Here is a 20,310-nt window from a genome sequence, read left to right as displayed (position 1 = left end):
TACTACTTGAAAAATTCATCCCTAGCTGTTTGAAGTGGCTGATCCTCTTTGTTTTTCCTGCAGAGCCTTGAGTTTTCACAACAAGAGAGTGTTCATCACCTCTTTGGTCTTTCACTACTCTATCCCTTGGATGGACCTCTCTTCTCCATGAGCCTGCTGCTACTTATTTCTTTTGTTGATTGTGAGACAACATTGTTAAAGAATCACTTTGCCCTATTCTCTTATATATAGTGCTACGTAAATAACTTCTTTCAGTAAAAAATTTGGATGGCTCTTTTTTAGCCTCCCTTATCATCAAAAAAAAAGAAAAAGTTAAAACTTGTTGCAATCTCAATTTTACCATATTCGCTGAGAATTTAATATCTTGGTGCCTATATGTCAACTGAAATCTTGGAAACTCTTAGTTCTTCCTAAAATTTCTGCACCTTCTATTGCTGTTGAGATAAACACAGATCTATGTACATGACAATTGATACGTATTAAATTTCTGATATCAGCTTGATATTACCATGACCTTCAATCCCATTTAAGAATACATCCTTGAACTTTGGCTAACTCTTTGGGAAAGAGTTTTAATGAAAATGATGGAAAAAATATTGGACACCTCGACCTCAGGCTATACTGACCTCGACAACCTCGGCCTCGACCGAAGAGAGCAACTTCGGTCCCGATTGAGGAGCTAACCGATCAAAGTGAGCAACTTCGTCTCTGACTGAGGAGTCCATTCAACACGTGCCATCAGGGACTGACAGTCCTAACAACCGATGGCCTTGGCAGCCCGTAGTCATGACAGCACTATAGTCTGCACCCAACTAGCACTAAGAATAACTGGAATTGAACGAGCAAACGGAGGCTGAAAGCATGCCGTCCACACGGACTAGCTTTCACGCTGCGGCTGTACCATCGGCCATTGCCTGGCCGTCTTTGTTCTTCACATCAGTCCAGATAACGAAAAAATACTCTCTTATATAAAGGGGCAACTCGAGAGATCTCAGGAATGAGGTAGAAAGCCTCTTTTTTAATGACTCTGTCAAAGTAACAAGACCATTATTTCTGACTTTTTGAAGGGGTCCGACCTAAATCGACTATCACCCTCGCTTTCCTCATCTTTGCTTATGGTGCCGTCTTTTGAATTAGAAGAAATGCCATGCGTTTGATAACATATTACTATGGAAGTCGAAGAGGGGCAGCTCCTCTTAGACTTCTCAACAGGTAGTCACCCTCAGAAAAGAAAAGGGAAAACATGCCAATTTAACATTTGTGACATCAATTGGGGCCTTTGGATCTATGATTTCAATGATTTATATGTAAGACTATCAAAAGTTGTGATGTCTTTCAAATTTTTGAGTACAAAATAACCTCCTAAATATTGGAATTTGCATGAATTCCTTTCCAAAATTGATATTTGCATGTATACTATTATAAAATACTTGTTTTGCATGTATATCCTTCTGATCCTTTTCTTTTTTGTATTTGCACCCACATCATCTAATGCCATTAAAAAATTTGTAGTTTAAAATTGAAATGACTGAAGTACCTTTAATGGATAAATATGAAGAAAAAAATATTTATAAGGGTGTATATACAAATAAAAATTTTATGAGGGTGTTCATACAATTTCACATATTTAGGAGGGTATACACGCCATAAAATTCTTAGATTTTTTGCATGAATATCCTCCTAAATATTAAAATTTGCATAAATACCCTCCCAAAATTAATATTAGCATGGACACTTTGACATAACAGTTTAGTTGATATAATTAGACAAAATCATATCTATCTAAATTATAAATTAATTAAATTATGAAATTACCGCAAAAGTAGGTAACAGGTTAATGGGTCTTGTTGAGAACTTACCAATTCCATTGAACTTCCTATCTTTGCACGCGATCGCTCTCTTCCGCTTAAGATCGCCCTAATCCCTCTACCTTCTTTGTAAAATTTTGCAATCTCTTTCGATCCCTCTCTTTCACTCTTCCATCTAGAATCAAAACCTTTTTCTTGACTCCCTTTACCATCAACAACCCTTCTCTATTGACCCCTCTTTTTTTTCTTTTAGTGTGTGAGATTTGTAATATTTATCTTTTAGAACCAAAAAACTTCTTGTGTGCAAGTAGGTGGCTGATTTAAAATTATTGTAATAAAATGAGTCTCATAGGTCTTTTTCTTCTTTCTGAAAATCGAAGCTCCAAACAAAAATAGCTTAAGCATAAGGGGTGGCCTTTTATCATATGAGTGCAGAGGTTGTTAGTTTGAAGGATTTTGAAGTCCTTCAATGGCTTTGCTCGGGGACGATTAATATTTTTCTTCAACCCATAAGGACAGCAGTAGTAAGAAAGCTTGATTATTGCAATCTATTGTGTGCCTTTAAGAGATTCTAATCTATTTCTATATTCTGATTTATACCATCACAGATGCATCTATAACAATAAATATTACAAGTTGATTTTCGATTAAATGAGACATAATGGTTATTGTAAATGATTTACGGTATAAAATACAATCATTCGGACAACTGTGTATGTTCTCGTGTCCAAGATCCAATTCGTTTACTAGTTTCTTGGCTTTATAAGAAGATGATGGCAAAGTAACACCTTCCGAAAATGCATTCTTTAATAATTGAAGTGGCATAGTGAAAGACTTGCTAGACCACCCATTCAAATATTTTAAATAAAATAAATGCATAAAAAAAGAAATCTTTAACAAATTCTTTCCATGCGGATATAGTTTTTGATCTCAATCTTTCATCAAGTTATGATACCGAGTTGTGTCATCATTAGATGAATGTATAGATTCCTCAGCATGCATACAATTAGTAAATGTACACTCATCACCTATTGTACCTGCTTCTTGTTCTCCACTGAAATCTACTATATTTTCTATACCATGTCCAAGAGCATATCTGAGTAAGGCCCTTATATCATCCTCTCCTATAGAATTTCTTTCCATGTTACTGGATCCAAAACTAAAGGTGTTTCTATATAGGAGGCTTGGTTACATGGAGACGGCAATATGGACTCTCTATGAAAAATCCATTCAATATAACCCTTTAGAAAACTATTTCACACCAAATGTTCTTCAACAGTTTTTGGAGCGAGAGAAGAACAATTTATACATTTTCAACATGGACATAAAATCTTTTCGTTCATATTAGATTTCTCAATAGTAAATTTAATAAAATTCTGAACTCCATTCGAATATTCTTTGCTGGATCTCAACTTATTTATCCAACTTTGGTCCATTTTATTAGAATACTGATTGTATTGCAACTTATTTACAAAAGATAAACGAAATTAAATATTTAATATTACATTCCAAATGAACAACTGGTCTTCTAAGATATGAAGGCAGCAAAAGCATTACCAGATCCTACAATACATGACCTAGACTTGTTTAGTGGTGGATCCATGGTGAGATTGCTCAAGGGAGGAGGTGGACTCAACATCTCAAAAAAGTTTCACCCTTAGCTAAGCCTACTTGGGAATCATGCTGAGAATACTTCAGAGATAATCAAGTTTATTCCTCTTCAATAATATATCTAAGAAAGGTCTCTTCTCTAGATTATCTTATTACTCTTCTTAAACAACATATTCATTCAATTTTGGCAAACAAAATTATTAATCAGGTTTTCTAGCTATTTTTTTAGAGGGGAATACGAGCAATCTAGACAATTTTCTATTTTTTTCCAAGAAATCTCTCCTCAGCGTATGCGTTGAGGAGAATGGTGCAAGCCGGCCGAACCATATTGCATCGCACGTATAAGACCCGAGCAATGGACTAATGCGGCAATCTCAAATTAAATGGCTGCTAGTCTCTTTTCATAAGATCAGGATTGTGTTGAGGGCAAGATTTGTGAATGAGAAGACCGGAATACTTTTAAAAATCTGAATTGGTGAGCACATCAAATCCAGCAAATGCATGTGCAACCCAGCAAGATTCATCAAGCACACCAAGTGTTAGATATCTAGGGGAAGCAGCAACCATTGTTAAAATCCATGCACGATTTAAGTAAAACTAAATATTTGATCAGTATTAAAAGCAACAGTCGTTATTAAATCAAGTTCCGTGGGGATGCGATTAGCAAAAATTCAACTTTGGTAAACAAAAATTATTAATCCAGAATTAGAGAGGAAAATCATGCAATGATATAAACGAGGCCGCAATTAATTTATAGAGGAGTGGGTTACCTAAGATCTGTGGGCTGGCTTTCTTTCTCGTCAATGGAGGATGACAGTCGGCTAGAGTTTGGAAGAAGACAGTGGAACGGCGGTGGCTATAGGCAGGGAACCTATTTATGACTCAAAGTCATACCAATAGACAACTACCCGTTTGAGGATGGAGAAAGAGGAGGAGGATGCAGCGATGCTCCGGTGGAGAAATCTCTAGAGGAGGAGGCCGGAGAAGGATGAGGAGGATGCAGCTATGCTCCGATAGTGGGTTCTCTGGAGACGGAGGCCGGAGAAGGAGGGGGAGGATGCAACTATGCTGGTGGAGGACTCTCTGGAGGAGGAGGAGGAGGAGGATGAAGCTTTGGTGGACTCTCGGGAGGAGGAGAAGAAGAAGGAGGAGGTTGAGTAGGGCTCATCGATTTGGGGCTCCGCTCTCTGGGGTTAGGGATTTGGGGGGCTTTCGAGGATACTTATATCCATCGCCTTGTTCTTGCTCTTGGATTCCGATGGTGCTTAATTGCGCCGTCTAATACCGCAGACACTTCGGTGTTTTTGGCCTTGGCTTCCGATGATGCTTATGGAAAAATTTTGTGCTATATCATCAATACTTTCAAGTGTCGTAATATTTCGATGCTATTAAAAAGTATGAATAAATTTTGATATAGTAGCTAAATCGCCGACGTTTTTTTCTAGGGATTAGAGTCGCCATATACTATTACTTTTGATTTTGGGATGATTATCCTATTACTAAATGTCCCCATATTGTAAATGTGTGTGTATATATATATTGTGTATGTTTCTATGTGAAAATTGTATGACCATTGGAATCTATAGAAAATTTGCCTTATATCTTAGATCTTGGGTGAAAGAATAAAATAGATGAACAAAAACACTTTACAACTTTCCATTAAAATATAATGGGTCCTTGCCTTAAAAGCTTGGAACATATGGGTAAATTAATTAGATTTTATTTTATTTACCCATAGCAGCTTTAAGCAGCATTGTATTTGAGTCCTCCCAATCTTCGCAAATGGTATTGCCCAATCATAGTAGCCTGCTAGGTTTAGTCATTATAATGGATGAACTATATTTGCGAAAAAACAACAGAGAGCAGTAACAAAAATAATGGTTTCATTTAATTAAATTTCTTTTCACATGTTATAATATCACTTGTTATTGTCGTCGTGGACATCATCATCAATGTGGTGGGTTTAAAGATTAGTTCAAGAAGATTGAGTTTTATTCTTTTTAATATGTCATTATCATGAATAAGAAAGTTGGAAAGGTTAATTTAGGCTCCAATAAATTTCTGTCATTAGGCACTTATGGTTATTAGATTTAGTTGGTATGATCATGGCTATCCAAACCCTTCCCACGTAACATCTTTTCTTGAGGATGTGAAAAGGTCTGCAAACCTTGTTTGGCGCAACCATAGTTTATTCTTTGATATCAAACAACATATTGCTTAATAGGATGATTTGGATAATAATATCCCCAAATTTGTCTAGCAATAAGACTAACAGACAATAGCTACAGCAATATTCCAACCTTTCCTAGTTCTTCTAGAAATAGGAGTCTTTCAAAGGATCAATATCAAAGCAAGAACTAGAGAGGGAGCAAAATTTCAAAGCCCAAAAAATGGTTCATTGTCTAGTTAGAAAAAATTAAAAAAAAACTGATCATGGCCCAAGCTTGGGTATAGAAAATGTTAAATTTTATATAAGCCCAATAAGAAATTTGATTTAAAATAAATAGAGTTTAGGTCCAAAGCCCTGTTTATGATCAGCTCTATTAGAACCGGATCTGCAAAATGCACAAGGGACAAGCAGTCACCATTATTAATTTTGTTTCGTTCTCTCAATGAAATGAACCTTGTGGGATTTAATCACTTCAATTAATTTTTTTATTGTTCTCGAGAATAATGGCGACGAAGGTCATCATCATGTCATGACAAACATGAAATGATAAGTACTAAGTTCTAATGTAAAGTTAGGCCAGAACTATAAAAGTTCTTGTGCGCTTTCTTAGACTAGGCACGACAACAGTAGATTAAAAATTTATCAATCCAAATTTAATTTACTTATTAAATAATTAATAATTCAGAATTTATATTTGATGTTTTTATTAAATAGATAACATAATCCAACCAACTATATATTGAATTATTTATATAGATTAAATGAGTTATGCATTGACATCCTTATCTTAGGCCTACCAAACTCCAGCAATGATTGAGAACAGGCCACTGCCCCCAACAACCTAGTTTGCCTTACCAACCCACTAAATAGCTAGCACACTCTTCATCAATTTTTTTTACATTAATATTAAAATCTTTTCCCTTCCGTACATAGGCCATATGTTATGTACTTGCAATTATCTTCTTTCTTCTTTCCAAGCCAAAATTAAAATGGAATTTAAATGTCCACTTGCATCCTTGTAAGATTGTACAAGATTAGATTATGTGGTGAATTAAAGCAAGCTTGAAATCATGCTAGAAGATTTCATGGTAGATTAGAGGAGCTTTCTCTGTTTTATTAGAGCAATAAGGCAAGCAGGCGTGATTTGCGTGGCATTCACGCAAACAACTTGGACTAACTTTTTGCTCACTTTATTGGTTACGTACTTGCAATTATCTTCTTTCTTCTCCCAAATTAAAATAGTATTTAAACGTCCATTTCATCCTTGTAAGATTGTACAAGATTAGATTATATGGTGGATTAAAGCAAGCTTAAAATCGTGATAGAAGATTATATGGTAGATTAGAGGAGCTTCCTCTATTTTATTGGAGCAATAAGGAAAGCAGGCGTGCTTTGCATGGCATTCATGCAGCGCTTGGACAAACTTTCTACTGACTTTTGTTCGCCTTTTTTACATGCAATCAGATATTTTCATCTCTCACTCTAAGAAAAATCCAAATTTTTAAATATGATACACTACCTTTAAACTGTTTACAATTATTAAATTTTATAATTGGAAAGCTCCTAATCTATATATCAAATGATCTAAAACGCATAATTTAAATAACATAAAACAATATCCATTTTTACATACTTGATGCATGAGTTTGGAATCTCCAAATTATATAATTTTTGTGATTCAAATAATTTAGAGATAATAGATGATTTTAAATCATTCGAAACATCAATATTGGAACCCCATCTTCTGATTTCATCTGAGTGATCTGACTTCAAAATTTGGCCGATCAAATCCTGATCTATGTTATTTGTACATATATAGCATCAAGGAGTGCTCAAGCAATATAAATCGACATATTGCCTAAAATATTATCTTAGATGAGAACTAAGATATCTGTAAAATCTTATCAGCACTCTGCGTCTCCATCTCTATTGTCTTCTCTGTTTTGGTTGTGTTGTAAGTTGTAATATGCCGTCTATGTAACTTTCTTCTTTTAGTCAAGCTGCAAATCCTTTTCTTCCACCAAAAAAAGAGACATAATTTAACATGCATATTTTCGTAAATATAGCATTATCGTAGTAAAGAGCAATAAATGAGATATGATGACCATGTGCATTGCATCCAAGTTGAGGATCCAATAAAGGACAAAGAATAGTTCCAGTCTCCAAAACGGACTGTTCAACTAAGGCACAGATGGAATGTCCCATGTAAAACACGTTCGGTAGAAGTTAGGGCTTTGAAATGAAAATAACAACAAATAACTCTCATTTCAACTATTTATTTTAATATTAATTTTAAAAGAAAATTGGAATGTTTTAATTTTTTAAAATTTAATTCCAACTCGATCTCAATATTTAAATTTTATTATGATCTCAATTCTAATTTTGATTCGTAAGGGGATATGGCTATTCTTATTTTCATTCTAATTCATTTCGGTTTTAGTTTCAACCAAATATGCCTGAAAGTTTTGTGATTATAATTTCCTAAATATATTTAATTACAAGCCATTCGTTTATGTGGTAGTCTTAAAAAGACTGGAATAATTCTCCAATCCCCATAATGATGGCAGTAGAACCTGAACGTTGCTTGATATCCCATCATGTGGCTTCATGATGATAACAAGTTCATACGGACGAATAATCTACTACTCATTTGTGTCGCGTGGCTAATCAACTAGGTCAGATGGAGTCAGGACAGTTTGAAAAGATGCTTGCTTATCCCCAATGATAAAATCAATTTCTTACTCGTTTTCGACCATGTTCGTCTCGTCTTTGGGCAGAGGCACGCATATTGAAGAGACTAGCATGTGGCATCAATTTTAATTTTTATATTTTAGAAATAAAAAATTATTTTCATTTTATTTTTAAATTTTAAAGTCATCTTTGGCATAGCCAACTATTTTTAAAATTATATGTATGATGGTGATAATGATAATGGCCAAGATATTAGTAACAGTGGTGATGACGAAAATAATAGAGATGATAGAGATAGTGGTAGTGACCGTGAATGTGTGATACAAGTAAGAAATTATGTTTAAGGTTTAGCTCCAAACCGATCCGACCCAATCTATGCATATGCTTAAGTATTATAATCTGATATGGATTTATTTTTTTATACCAGATTAGCCCAAATCAAATAAACTTTTAGCATCTTAACTATTTTTTTAATATATAAAATTTATAGATAAACTATATTTCTACCTAAATGTTATCCAAAAAAATAATTAATCAGGAAAGTACAGTTCAGCACCCATGCTTGCTGATAAGGTCGAAACCTAAAAGGCCGGCAATTTATTCAGAAAAGGACAAAAATATTGAAAATAACAAGTACCAAGAAAGGTCTTTAGTGCAATGTTACAGCCCGCGTGCTTAGCATGGTAGCCGTCGCGAGCCTCTACAATGTGTACGATAGTTGGACTAACTCTGCACCACCCGTGTTCATCAATTTTCGCATGGTGTTATTTCTCTCTATAAGAACGATCCCAAGACTCCACAAAGCCAACCAGAGATCCTAAGACGTTTGGGTTGGCCATCCACTCATAAACTCTTAGAGATGAGGAATCCGGGGACACCTTTCAATTTCTTACTATGTGCTCTCCTTTCCCTACTCATCCTCCAATCGAGTTTCTCGGCATCTCACATAGTTGGTAAGTGTTTCCTTGGAAAATGTTGATTTTAAGATAACACTTAGCTAGTCAATTGGTTGCATATAATTTGATCCCTAAAATATGATGACAAGTTTGTACTAGTAATAGCTCAGACTAGCCACCAAGATGGTAGCCTGGTGGTAAGGAGGCGGGGACTCAATCCAAGTTGTCCGGTTTCAAAACGCGCACGATTAAATCAGGAGGCCGCATGCCCCACGTCCGGATGACTCTGTGTGAATATGCTTTTCTTCCATCAGTACTGAGGTGGCTCTGGGGTGACGTACTCACACGTAGATCCCACGGGTTAGGAAGAGTACGCGGAAACTTACGGTCCGCATCGAACATTTTTTGGTGGAAGGGCAACCCAGTGGGGACTGCTATGCGAGTGGGATTCTACCGCTGCCCCTCCCCTCCTATTTTTTTTCCAAAAAAAAAAAACTGAGACTCAAATCAAATCTGGATTGGACAATTCAGACTAGGCTAACATCTAATCATGTTCATTAATATAATAAAGACTTACATGCTTGGTAGTTGGTTGCCATGTAATCTCATTATTATTTTTTTTTTCAAATTTTTATATTAATTTATTCTCTTGTTCTGTAAAGATAAATTTTCTCAAACTATCTTTTCCTTGGAATTTAAAAATACAACTTTGAGAAAAAGAGGAATTCATTAATGCTATTACCTGGGAATAATGAAGGGGCACCAACAAATCATTTCTATGAACGAAATGGTAGCATGATTGTGCATGTTAAGAAATTGGAGCAGCACATCACTGGGTTTGAGCTCCGAGTGTCATCCAAATGAAGTTCAAATCTTCTACAAACCTGATAGTAGGTAATTCCCGCATTCGAAATTTGTGGTAGATTTTTATGGAACACAACCCCAAACAGTACTACAGACAAGCATGCAAGGTGTGCTCAGTTCCCTATACACCCCACCACCAACAGTCAGATAACAAAATAGTCCTTTTTGCCAAAGTTATAAGATAATATTTCAGTCTTTGTTAAAGATGTCTACAGTTATATTCACTTAGCATCAAATTATAGACAATCTTATGCTAGACACCTTAATTGTAGGGAACTCATTAATTTTGTCTTCTCTGTGGCAGGAGCCGAGAAGTATTTTGACTATGATGAAAATAGTGAATTTGGGCCTCAACACTGGGGAGATCTGGATCCGGATTGGGCAACTTGTAAAGATGGAAAAAGCCAATCACCAATAAATATAACTCATAAGAATATTGAAGTGAATTTGAGTCTGGGAAGCTTGATGACAAGTTACCACAGCACTTTTGCAATTATGCAAAATAGGGGCTATGACATAATGGTAAGAAGAAGAACATGAACAAGAAGGGGAAATAAAAGAACCAGTAATCTCTTTTCTTTTTGTTTTCTTTTGATAAATTGAAGGGCTAAAGTCGCTCTAAACCTATTTGTTAAATCAATGAGAAGATATTACTATGTTTTATATTGTTTTTTGGTTTTATTTTACTCTTCTTTCTATGATTTTTTATAAAAATTTTGTTCATATAATTTCTTTTTTATTTTTCTTATGTGAATGTAGATTAACTGGACAGAAGGCGCAACACCTGGTGCAGGATCTCTTTTGATTGATGGCAAGGACTATGTTCTTCAACAATGTCATTGGCACTCACCCTCTGAGCATAAATTTTTTGATGAGGGGTACCTTTCTATAACTCCATCTCCACCCTTTTTTTTTTGGTAACATTAAATTGTTATAGGGAGGGTGACATTGTGTGGCCTCGAAATTGGATTTCTACATTTAAAAAATGCTTTAGTAACTCAAAAATGTCATTAAACAAGTCGCTGGGTACAATGTATTCTAATTGCTCCCTTTGAATTGCATGATTGTGGTGAAGATGTTTGAGCTTAAATGGGAGATGACCTGTGTGGACATATATTTATTTGTATATTAGTTACGAGTTTTAAAGATTTGAACTAAGGAAGCCAAATAATATATTTTTGATAGTTTTGTCAGAATAAGATCCCGAGTTGTTATTAAAATTTTATATTTTATATTTGTAAAGTTCAGCTTCAAAGAGTGGAAAAATATGAAACATGGATGCGCATATGCTTGGACACACGTTAATACTTTGCTCATGTTTTAATAGAAATTGCTGCATTATTCTCTTCCTTCCCTCTGTAGACCATCCTAGAGACAGGGCCGGCCCGAGCCTTAGGCGACTGAGGCGGTCGCCTAAGGCCCCGGGCCAACGGAAGGCCCCCGGAAGGTGAAGAGAGAGAGAGAGAGAGAGAGAGAGAGAGAGAGAGAGAGAGAGGGAGGGAGGGAGGGAGGGACCGTGACCAAAAGGAAGCAAAGGCCCCATATAAAACGGGATGAGCTGGCTACGAGTCTTCCCCCTTGATGGAAGGGAGGTGGAGAGTTTCTTGGCCTGCAGAGGGAAAATTTAGGAAGTTGGGGACGGTAGTTTTGTTTTGGATGGAGAGAGAGAGAGAGAGAGGAGGGATTTGGTTGGCTTGATACACGCCTGAAGCCACTCTTACCTTTCATCCCTTCTCTTGTTTGGTTTTGGTCTTGGTTTTCCTTCCCTCACATTACTCCTGTTCCAGCTGGACTATCAGGAAGAAAGGGGGATTGGAAATGGACTTTCTTGGAGGGTGGAGATTCTTTTAATTTTCTCCTCTCAGTTTCTTCTCCCCTCTTGGGTGGTAGAGAGAGAAGGAGGGAGGGGGTTGAATGGCTGCTGTGCTGTGATGTTGCGGTTGCTGCTTGGGTACTCACTTGAAGGGGAGATGGAGGGATGGGACTTTTATTAATTAGATGGAGTCAATTTCCCATAATGCCCCTACTTTCTCTTATAGAGAAGCTCCTGGAGAAATTCTTTTCTTTACCTTGACCATGAAGAATAGGGGGTGGAGGAGAAGGGGGAGGAGGGGTAGGAGGAGGAGGAGGAATGGGAGCAGGGAGGAATAGGGGGTGGAGGAGGAGGCAAAGAAGGGGGAGAAGGCGGAGGGGGATGCAGAGTAAGAGGGGATGGGGATGGGGGGCGGAGGTAGAGGGGTGGAGGAGTAGGAGGAGGGAGGAGGGAGGAGGAGGAGGAGGGTGAATAGGCGGAGGAGGAGGGGAGAGGGATGAGGGGGAGGCAGAGGTGGGCGGGAAGAGGGGGAGGGGGAGGAGGAGGATGAGGAGGGGGGAGGAGGAGGAGGCAGAGGCGGGGCGGAGGAGGAGGGGAGAGGGATGAGGGGGAGGCAGAGGTGGGCGGGAAGAGGGGGAGGGGGAGGGGGAGGATGAGGAGGGGGGAGGAGGAGGAGGCAGAGGTGGGGCGGAGGAGGAGGGGAGAGGGATGAGGGGGAGGCAGAGGTGGGCGGGAAGAGGGGGAGGGGGAGGAGGAGGATGAGGAGGGGGGAGGAGGAGGAGGCAGAGGCGGGGGGTGGGGAGGTGGGGGGTGGGGAGGGTGGGGGTAATTTAGGAATTTTTAATTTTTTAGGGGTGTCCTTAGCAAATGGGGGGGTGTAGAGAGTATTTAATTTTTTTTTAATTTTTGGGGGGTGTCCTGAGCAATAGGGGGGGTGTATTTAGAACTACCCCATGAAGTGCCATGGGATGACCTTTTCCTATTCCGCTCTTGCTTGACATGATAAACAAAATTGCCAAGCATTATCTCAGTTATTTAATCAATTTTATGGCCCTTCTTTTAGGATAATTACTTTTCTGCATTTCCATTCAAAAATAATATTAAATTAAAAAGATTTCTGGCCTATCTTTGTTAGATTCATGTACCTTTGTTGAAATAGTGTACTTGATAGCTATCCATTTTCATATCATTTTTTTAATATTTTATATTTATTAAAAAAATTTATTATTAAAAAAAAGACCTCATTCATTGGATTCGCCTTAGGCCCCCAAATGTATTGGGCCGCCCCTGCCTAGAGAAACTGGTTCCAAGAGATCATCCCAAAAGATTTCAAGATATTATCCCTCTCATAGCACATCTCACGTATTTTGGAAGTCAATTTCCAGCCTCTTATCTTTCGGTGTTTGTAACCTAAGCCATAAATATGTACTTGTAGGTATCCTCTGGAGTTGCATATGGTTCACGTAAGTTCAGATGGAAGCATAGCTGTCATTGGCATCTTGTACCAACATGGCTCTCCTGATCCCTTCCTTTCAGAGGTTTGACATCAAAAGAACTTACCTTCTTTTACCTTTTCCTCTTCACTCTCCAACTTAAGCAGGCTAATCATTATTTGCTCAGCTGTGGAAGTACTTGGAGTGTCTAATAAGGAAGCAGAAAGATGAGGTTGTTGTGGGATATTTATCTCCGCCACCAATAGAGAATCGAGCTCCTTATTATAGATACTCTGGCTCTCTAACCACTCCACCCTGCACTGAAAATGTTACTTGGATCCTACTACGAGAGGTTCGTATCATCTTTAACTTACCAATTATGCTTGCCTCCTTTGCTAAGCTCCGCCTCTTTATCAATCAATTCATAATGGTTTTAGGTGAGGACTGTATCAGAAGGACAAGTATACCAGCTAAGGGAAGCTGTACATGGTGTAAGTTGGCTGATTGAGAATTATCCATATTCAATGCAATGCAATTACATTAGATTACTTAAATAACTTTGTTGCTTGCTGATGGCCGACGAAATGGTCTATTTTGTGTTCAATTACCTTTCTGCAGAAGGACAATGCAAGACCAATTCAACCAATCAACGGACGCAAAGTGTACTTGTACAAACCATGGATACACGAAGATCATGCGAGTTCCTAATGCTACATAAGTACTTTGATGGGAAAATCTTATTCCAAATAGCAAATAAAATAGCCAAGAGTTTAGCGTACTTTGCTGCTCTGCTTTTATAATCTGAAATAAGGTGTTGTGGCCCTATGTTGAAGGCCAGCTGCTTAAATAAACATTTCAGTCTGTGGTGCATAGTAATCGTAATGCAATGTGTTCTCTTTTCTTGTATCAGCTATTTCTTTCTTATGCGCTAGTTTGTAATCTTTGATGTCATCAGAACGATCGTTGTTTGCTGTAAAATAAATGATTTACTATTTGGTGAACAATGACTTGCACAAACGATGTCATCATATTTTACTAGTTATAATGCGCATGTCTATGTACGTGTGTATCAAATAAAATATCATAATAGTTTCGTGTATAAATTATTATGTTGACAATCCATTTATTGCTAATGGCACATACAAAGACAGAAAACCTAATTTGATGCGGACTTGAAAAATAGTACTTGAGATGGAGAGGCTAGGAGGAATGATAAAATTACAGATAGCCCCGAGCTATATCTAGTCTGAACTGATCGGGTTGCCACCTATAGTCAATTGCGACAAAATTAGTAGCACCCATCTCCTTCTGCAACATCAATGAAAGAAATTATGTGATTTGTCGGCGCTCTATTGTATCACTCTTTAGATTAATGAAACCTATACATGCTGGCGATAATTTGATCTTTAGAATAGTCAACTTAGTTCCCATAAAAGGACTGATAGGCCGGTATCATCACAAAAAAGGACAGATAGGTTGTATCCAGATATCTCAGCTGCTACAAATACCACAAGGAGTGGCCGCATTCATATAGCTACTGCAAGCAACTCACCTCTAAGCTTATTACAAGGCTAAAAACAGGGGAAGCCATGACATAAGAAATTAACCATGGGATTTGGCTGGTGTCCCCTAGTCGTGCACCGGTCGGATGAGGGCGTGTTTGATGATAAGCCCCTTCTTCCAGTTCCCCACCTTGGTCTCCGTCATGGAGAATTCTACCAGGCCACTTCCTGCTGCTAAGAAGTCACCAACAACTAGGTCCAGCCATCTGTTCGACGCCATGCCCTTGAGGGTCACTTCACGCGAGGCCGAGGTACTATCCGGCCTCAGCAGATGAAGGGTCAGCGGAGACTCCCAACCTGAACATGGCTCCTTCAACATTGCAACGATGACGACCTCATACGCTGCGCCTGCTTTGAGCCTCGAAATTTCGAAGCTCCCACGGATCTCGAGCCAGGATACTCCCAACAGCTTTGGCACCTCAATCTCACCGTAATCTTGGCTGGGTTAAAAAAAAAAAAAACCGAAGATAAATATTTATTGAGAACCATTTCAGCAAATTTAGAGCCAGCAATAGTGTGCTTATATACGTATATGCATATATAGGTAGAACTTGGGACATGGTTGGCCAAAATTTTCCATTCACCTGTCGAACAAGAGGCAGTTCCACTTCCAGTATCTTGCATCTCGTCCCCAAGAGATCCACATGTCCTCCGGGTATATAACCAAACCCTTGACACCATACCCGGGGTTCTAGGTGAACAACGTGAGGAAGCCAAAGAAAAATGCTTTAGTAACTCAAAGTCACTCGCTGCTCTCTTTGAATTGGTTTAAGAGAAGATAAATCTTGATGAAAATTCATCACCATGCACGCCCTTTGAAGCGCGTACGGCATGCGAGAGACGGTGTACGAGAACTAACTGGACTCACCGCAGGCCTGACCAAGACTCTTTTGATGAGAAGCCCCTTCTTCCAGTTTCCCCATGTCGTCTCCTTCAGTGAGAATTGGACCTCCCTGGGTCCTGTGGCCTCGAAGTTGCCAACGACAAGGTTGTGCCATTGGTTCCGCGGCATGGAGTCGAGCGTCACTTGACTGGAGGTTGAGGTACCATCCGCCTTGCAGATTTCGAGGGTCACTGGTAACGCCCATCCTTGGCATGGCTCTTTCAGCTTCACTTCCATCACGACCTCATACCATGTCATCGCTGTGAGCTGTGACATGTTGAAATTCCCACGGACGTCGAGCCAGGCTACCTTCAAGAGTTCTGGCACGTCGATCTGACGGTAATCTTGGCTGAGGATTAAAAGAGAGAGAGCATGGAAAGGGAATTGGTAGCTCGCACCATGATATTATGTCCAAATATACAAGTAGAACTAGATATATGGCTGGGGAAATTTTGATCACCTCTCGAGTGGGATTCGGTCCCATGTCCAGCATCTCGCGTCTTTCGCCCAAGGGATGAACAGGTTCCTTGGGCATAACGCTAAACCCACGGCATCGGACTTCTCAACATCGGTGCCAGAACTCGAGGACATGGAAGAAACAATAAGCTAGGTGTAAATATCAACTCAATTCAAGGAACGAATTGCACAAGGAACATGAATGAACGAGTGTATGAAGGAATTGGACTCACCACAGGTGCCATCTTCGGTTTTTCTCAGTTTGGCTCCTCTACCTCCTCAGCTTCTCAGTTACTGATGCATTCGGAGGAATGCTAAGTGCCATTTATAGCGGCATTCGGTCTTTCTTTATTATTAGTATAACATTAAAGAATGACCAGCAAGTTAATTGGAAAGAAAAAAAAAAGAAAGACAAGTGTCTCAATCGTTCTTTGAGACGTGGCCGAGAAATCCTTAGCTCTTTCCCTCAACGTTGCAGCAAGTGGCTGTTAACCTCACTTCAACACTGATTTGTTTCGTTAAGCAATTGCTCCTGCACGAGTTTATTCCTCAGTCAAGTAATACTGGTTGAGTAGTCTCCACCATCCAAATAAGAATTTTCATCTTCGCTGCGATCTCTGACATCAATTTGAATTTATATCAGCCACCTACTATTTACAGATATAATATTGTATACTACGATTCTTGTATTTATTATCTCAACCAATCTAAATCGATATATTGTGAAATTTTGGCCAATAAATATCCACAAGTGTGGTTCAAGATTTTCTAATCTACGTTTTACTGAATTCTCAATTAATAGTTATCATATCAAAATCAATGTCTAAAGATAGTGGCTAATCAGTCTAACATATCAAAATCTGATATCTCGGATATTTATTTTTTGTGATCTCAGAATTTCTTAGGGCCCATTTGATGTTAATGCTTTTGTTTTATATTTTTATTTTCAAATTCAAGAAAAAAAATTAGCTTAGCTTAACATATTTGTGTAAAGAGATGCTTGGGGACCCCATCAAAATTTCGAGTTGCCCATTACCTTCAGCGAGACGTCTTAAATTCAGTTTCTTCTTTCACCGGTGCCACCGGCCATGCCAAAAATGTTCCACTTACGACGTTGGTTTTAATGTGATTACCGTGGAAGAAAGGTCTTTTGTGTAAGTCATCCAAGCATTATTAGAGAGAGAAACAAGGACTTCATCCGAACAGTCAAGTATTTCCTTAGCCTGAAGTATTCGAGCTCGAAACACTTGAGGAATCTCGAGTAGTGTGAACCGATGCCTTGGTGATCGAATAAGTAGCGTGGTCTTGGATGGGAATTCTCTGGTCCCCTCCACTGGCCAAACCTCAGGCTCCTGTCTTAGGCCGGCCACCATTACTTTTGATTTAGAAAGGCGAACATCTGGACAAGAAAAAGCTTAGTGAGTGCGCCTAATGCAAATAGTTTTTCTTTTTTCAAAACATAGATTCTATATATGTCCAATCTCTAGTGATGGTGGGACCAACCGGGCGATGTATGTTGTCCAAGCATATTAATCCCTCTTTTTCAATATTATTTGTATTGATTATAATATTGTTGAAGTCCTCCATCAATTGATGCGATGGGATACTTTATGTAACTCATCAAAGTATTATTAGAGAGACAAACAAAGGCTTCCATCCGAGCAGTCAAGCATATCTTTAGTCTTCAGTATTTGAGCTGGAACCTTCTGGTTACAATAGAAAAAGACGAGGGAGAGTAGCATGTGAATAGCGAGCGCAAGCTTTGTTGGATAAGGATATATATGGTCATGTTTGGAAGAGCTTTTGAAGAGCTAAAAAGTACTTTTTTGCCCTCTAAAAGCACTTTTAGATGAAAAAAATGTGTTTCGTAAAAATTTCAAAAAGCTGTTTTAGCTTTTTCAGAAAGCTAAAAGCAGCTTTTTGAAAAAAAAAAGCTCTATTTTGGAGCTTACCGAAAAAGCTATTTTGAGCTTTGTTGAAAAGTTGTTTTTTTAACCAAAATACTCATAATAAAATGTAATAATTACATACTTTGTTCCTTTATAAATCTAAAAATTTACTGGATACCTAACAAATAACCCTAACTGTAGATCAAACTCCGTTCCGTGCAAAAAAAGATATTCTTGTTTCTTATTATTATTTTATACCTTTATTGTTTATTATATTATAAATATAATATTATATTATATTATATCATAATACATTAATATGTTATGTTAAATAATTTAATATTATGTTATATTATGAAAAATTAATTTACGATAATAATTATAATATTTTATATCTTTATTATTGTATTATACTATAAATATAATATAATATTATATTATATCATAATACATTAATATGTTATATTAAATAATTTAATACTATGTTATATTATGAAAAATTAATGTACACTAATAATTATAATATTTTGTACCTTTATTATTGTATTATACTATAAATATAATATTATATTATATTATATCATAATATATTGATATATTATGTTAAATAATTTAATATTATATTAAATTATTATACTATAGTATACAATGTTATATTACTATATTATAATAATATTATATTACATTACAATAATATTATACTATATCATATATTTATATATTAATATATGTTATATTTTATTATGCTATATTGTATAATACTATGCAATGTCCTTTATTGTCATACAAAAGTACTTTTGCAGTTTGTTTATCAAACACGTGTTAAAGTGCCACATTACTTTAAAAATATAGTTATCAAACAGCAAATAACTTTTTATAAAAACTTTACTTCAGAAAGCTCTACTTTCAATAGCTTTACTTTCAAAAGTTCTACTGCCAACAGTTCTTCCAAGCATGGCCATAAGAATTTTTCGCTCTAAAACCATAAATGAACCAAGCGGCTCCACATTAATTTAGACTTGCTTTCAGCCTAAAAAACAGCCAAAGGTCCAAGGACTGATAAATAAATCTGCTCCCCTCTCCCCACGCCTGGCCACACCTCTCTCCAAAAGCCACAAAAAAAAAAAAAAAAGAAAAAAGAAAAAAAGAAATAGCTAGCCCTATGAACATTCTCAATTTGTAAATGTAAACAAAAACTAGATTGTACTCGTACGGCAATAACCTCATTCCATCAAGCTATTTTAGGATCAGAATAGATCTAATCTTAAATATCGGCACCAAAACTCATCAGAAAATTATCTTTTCTATATAACAAGCCAAGCTAGAGCAGTATATTGTAGCACGACAAATTAGTTAGCGTAGATCAAACATACCGGTCCAGGATCTAGGATAAGGACCAAAAAAAAATAACAAGAAAGAGACAGTGGGAGAAAAAGCTAGGAGAGAAGAGGAAGTCCTTTTTTTATTAAAAATTATTATCACGTAGAATGGCATGCTTTAAATGTAGATTTAACTGCTAGCCCGGGCTTTAAATTGTTTGTGTAGACGTGCCATTACAATATGGCCAGAGGTTCAAATGGGGGTAGAGAGAGAGAGAGAGAGAGAGAGGGGCACCTTGGAGAGACGTGAAGCTTCTTTATGAGAGAAGATATGAACTCAATTGTTTTGGCTTTTTTTTAAATAAATTTATTTTTTTCTTCCACTACCATTGGTTGATTTATTTGGTTTTTGTTTTGGATTCCGAACCGGCATGTTCGATCTACATGGCAAGCATTCCGTTCTACATGTACATGTTGGTTTGGTTTGACTAATCTCAGAAAATATCCTTAATACTCCTTTTAAAGTCCCTAAGAAACTCAAAGTTTTGGTGCTCCCAAATTCATGGCTGAACTGGAGTGGTATTGTTTCAAACAATCTTCCATGTATTATACTGTGGTCATAATTGAGAAGGCCCATGTGGTAGAATGCAACCTATCATCTCATACATTGCACGAGTCATTTTCAATCACAGTCTTTACACAATATATGAACAACTACTATTGGTTCAAGAAGATCATTTGATCCATCATGGATCAATTTGGTCGTCAGGGAAGATGTAGACCAGTTTTGAGAGTAATACTCATTACATCCAGGCAGTACCATGACAAAAACTTTCATATGCTATATTTTTCTCACACGACATCTATTTTCGGCACTTGGAGTGCCGCAATTGAAGCTTTTGTCCACTATCACGA

The 20,310-nt window shown here is 37.4% G+C and overlaps 2 protein-coding genes across 4 annotated transcripts; one reads left to right on the top strand and one right to left on the bottom strand.

Moving 5' to 3' along the window:
• Nucleotides 1-9,074: 9,074 nt before the first annotated feature.
• On the top strand, nt 9,075-14,290 carry LOC103703625 (alpha carbonic anhydrase 7-like). 2 transcript variants are annotated; one of them, XM_017842023.5, is made up of 7 exons: nt 9,075-9,233; nt 10,345-10,562; nt 10,800-10,918; nt 13,289-13,391; nt 13,474-13,638; nt 13,724-13,777; nt 13,908-14,290. In XM_017842023.5, the coding sequence occupies exons 1-7, from the start codon at nt 9,140-9,142 to the stop codon at nt 13,992-13,994; spliced, it is 840 nt and encodes a 279-aa protein (XP_017697512.3). In that variant the 5' UTR covers nt 9,075-9,139; the 3' UTR covers nt 13,995-14,290. The 2 variants fall into 2 exon arrangements, with proteins under 2 accessions (XP_017697512.3, XP_008784764.3); XM_008786542.6 differs by having other exon boundaries at nt 13,905-14,290.
• Nucleotides 14,291-14,741: 451 nt separating this feature from the next.
• On the bottom strand, nt 14,742-16,525 carry LOC103703633 (putative F-box protein PP2-B2). 2 transcript variants are annotated; one of them, XM_088723484.2, is made up of 5 exons: nt 16,423-16,525; nt 16,192-16,321; nt 15,708-16,080; nt 15,433-15,539; nt 14,742-15,288 (listed from the first exon to the last, which is right to left on the bottom strand). In XM_088723484.2, exons 1-5 carry the CDS (start codon nt 16,430-16,432, stop codon nt 14,916-14,918), a joined length of 993 nt encoding a protein of 330 aa, XP_088579610.2. In that variant the 5' UTR covers nt 16,433-16,525; the 3' UTR covers nt 14,742-14,915. The 2 variants fall into 2 exon arrangements, with proteins under 2 accessions (XP_088579610.2, XP_088579611.2); XM_088723485.2 differs by having other exon boundaries at nt 15,717-16,080.
• Nucleotides 16,526-20,310: the final 3,785 nt, after the last annotated feature.

The sequence above is a fragment of the Phoenix dactylifera genome, chromosome 6 (assembly GCF_051530095.1).
Source record: "Phoenix dactylifera cultivar Ajwa chromosome 6, Ajwa_hap1_PhDact_Kaust_v1.1, whole genome shotgun sequence".
Lineage (NCBI taxonomy): Eukaryota > Viridiplantae > Streptophyta > Magnoliopsida > Arecales > Arecaceae > Phoenix > Phoenix dactylifera.
Note: the sequence above shows the minus strand (reverse complement) of the source record. Positions and strands in the feature narration are given on the sequence as shown.

What these genes read in the sequence shown, in the direction of transcription:
- LOC103703625 (XM_008786542.6), top strand. Translation starts at nt 9,140, where the DNA reads ATGAGGAATCCGGGGACACCTTTCAATTTCTTACTATGTGCTCTCCTT. An exon ending in ATAGGGGCTATGACATAATG is followed by an intron (nt 10,563 to 10,799) that starts GTAAGAAGAAGA and finishes ATGTGAATGTAG; the next exon opens with ATTAACTGGACAGAAGGCGC. An exon ending in CTTGGATCCTACTACGAGAG is followed by an intron (nt 13,639 to 13,723) that starts GTTCGTATCATC and finishes TAATGGTTTTAG; the next exon opens with GTGAGGACTGTATCAGAAGG.
- LOC103703633 (XM_088723484.2), bottom strand. An exon ending in GACCGAATCCCACTCGAGAG is followed by an intron (nt 16,081 to 16,191) that starts GTGATCAAAATT and finishes TTTAATCCTCAG; the next exon opens with CCAAGATTACCGTCAGATCG. An exon ending in AACTGCCTCTTGTTCGACAG is followed by an intron (nt 15,289 to 15,432) that starts GTGAATGGAAAA and finishes TTTTTAACCCAG; the next exon opens with CCAAGATTACGGTGAGATTG.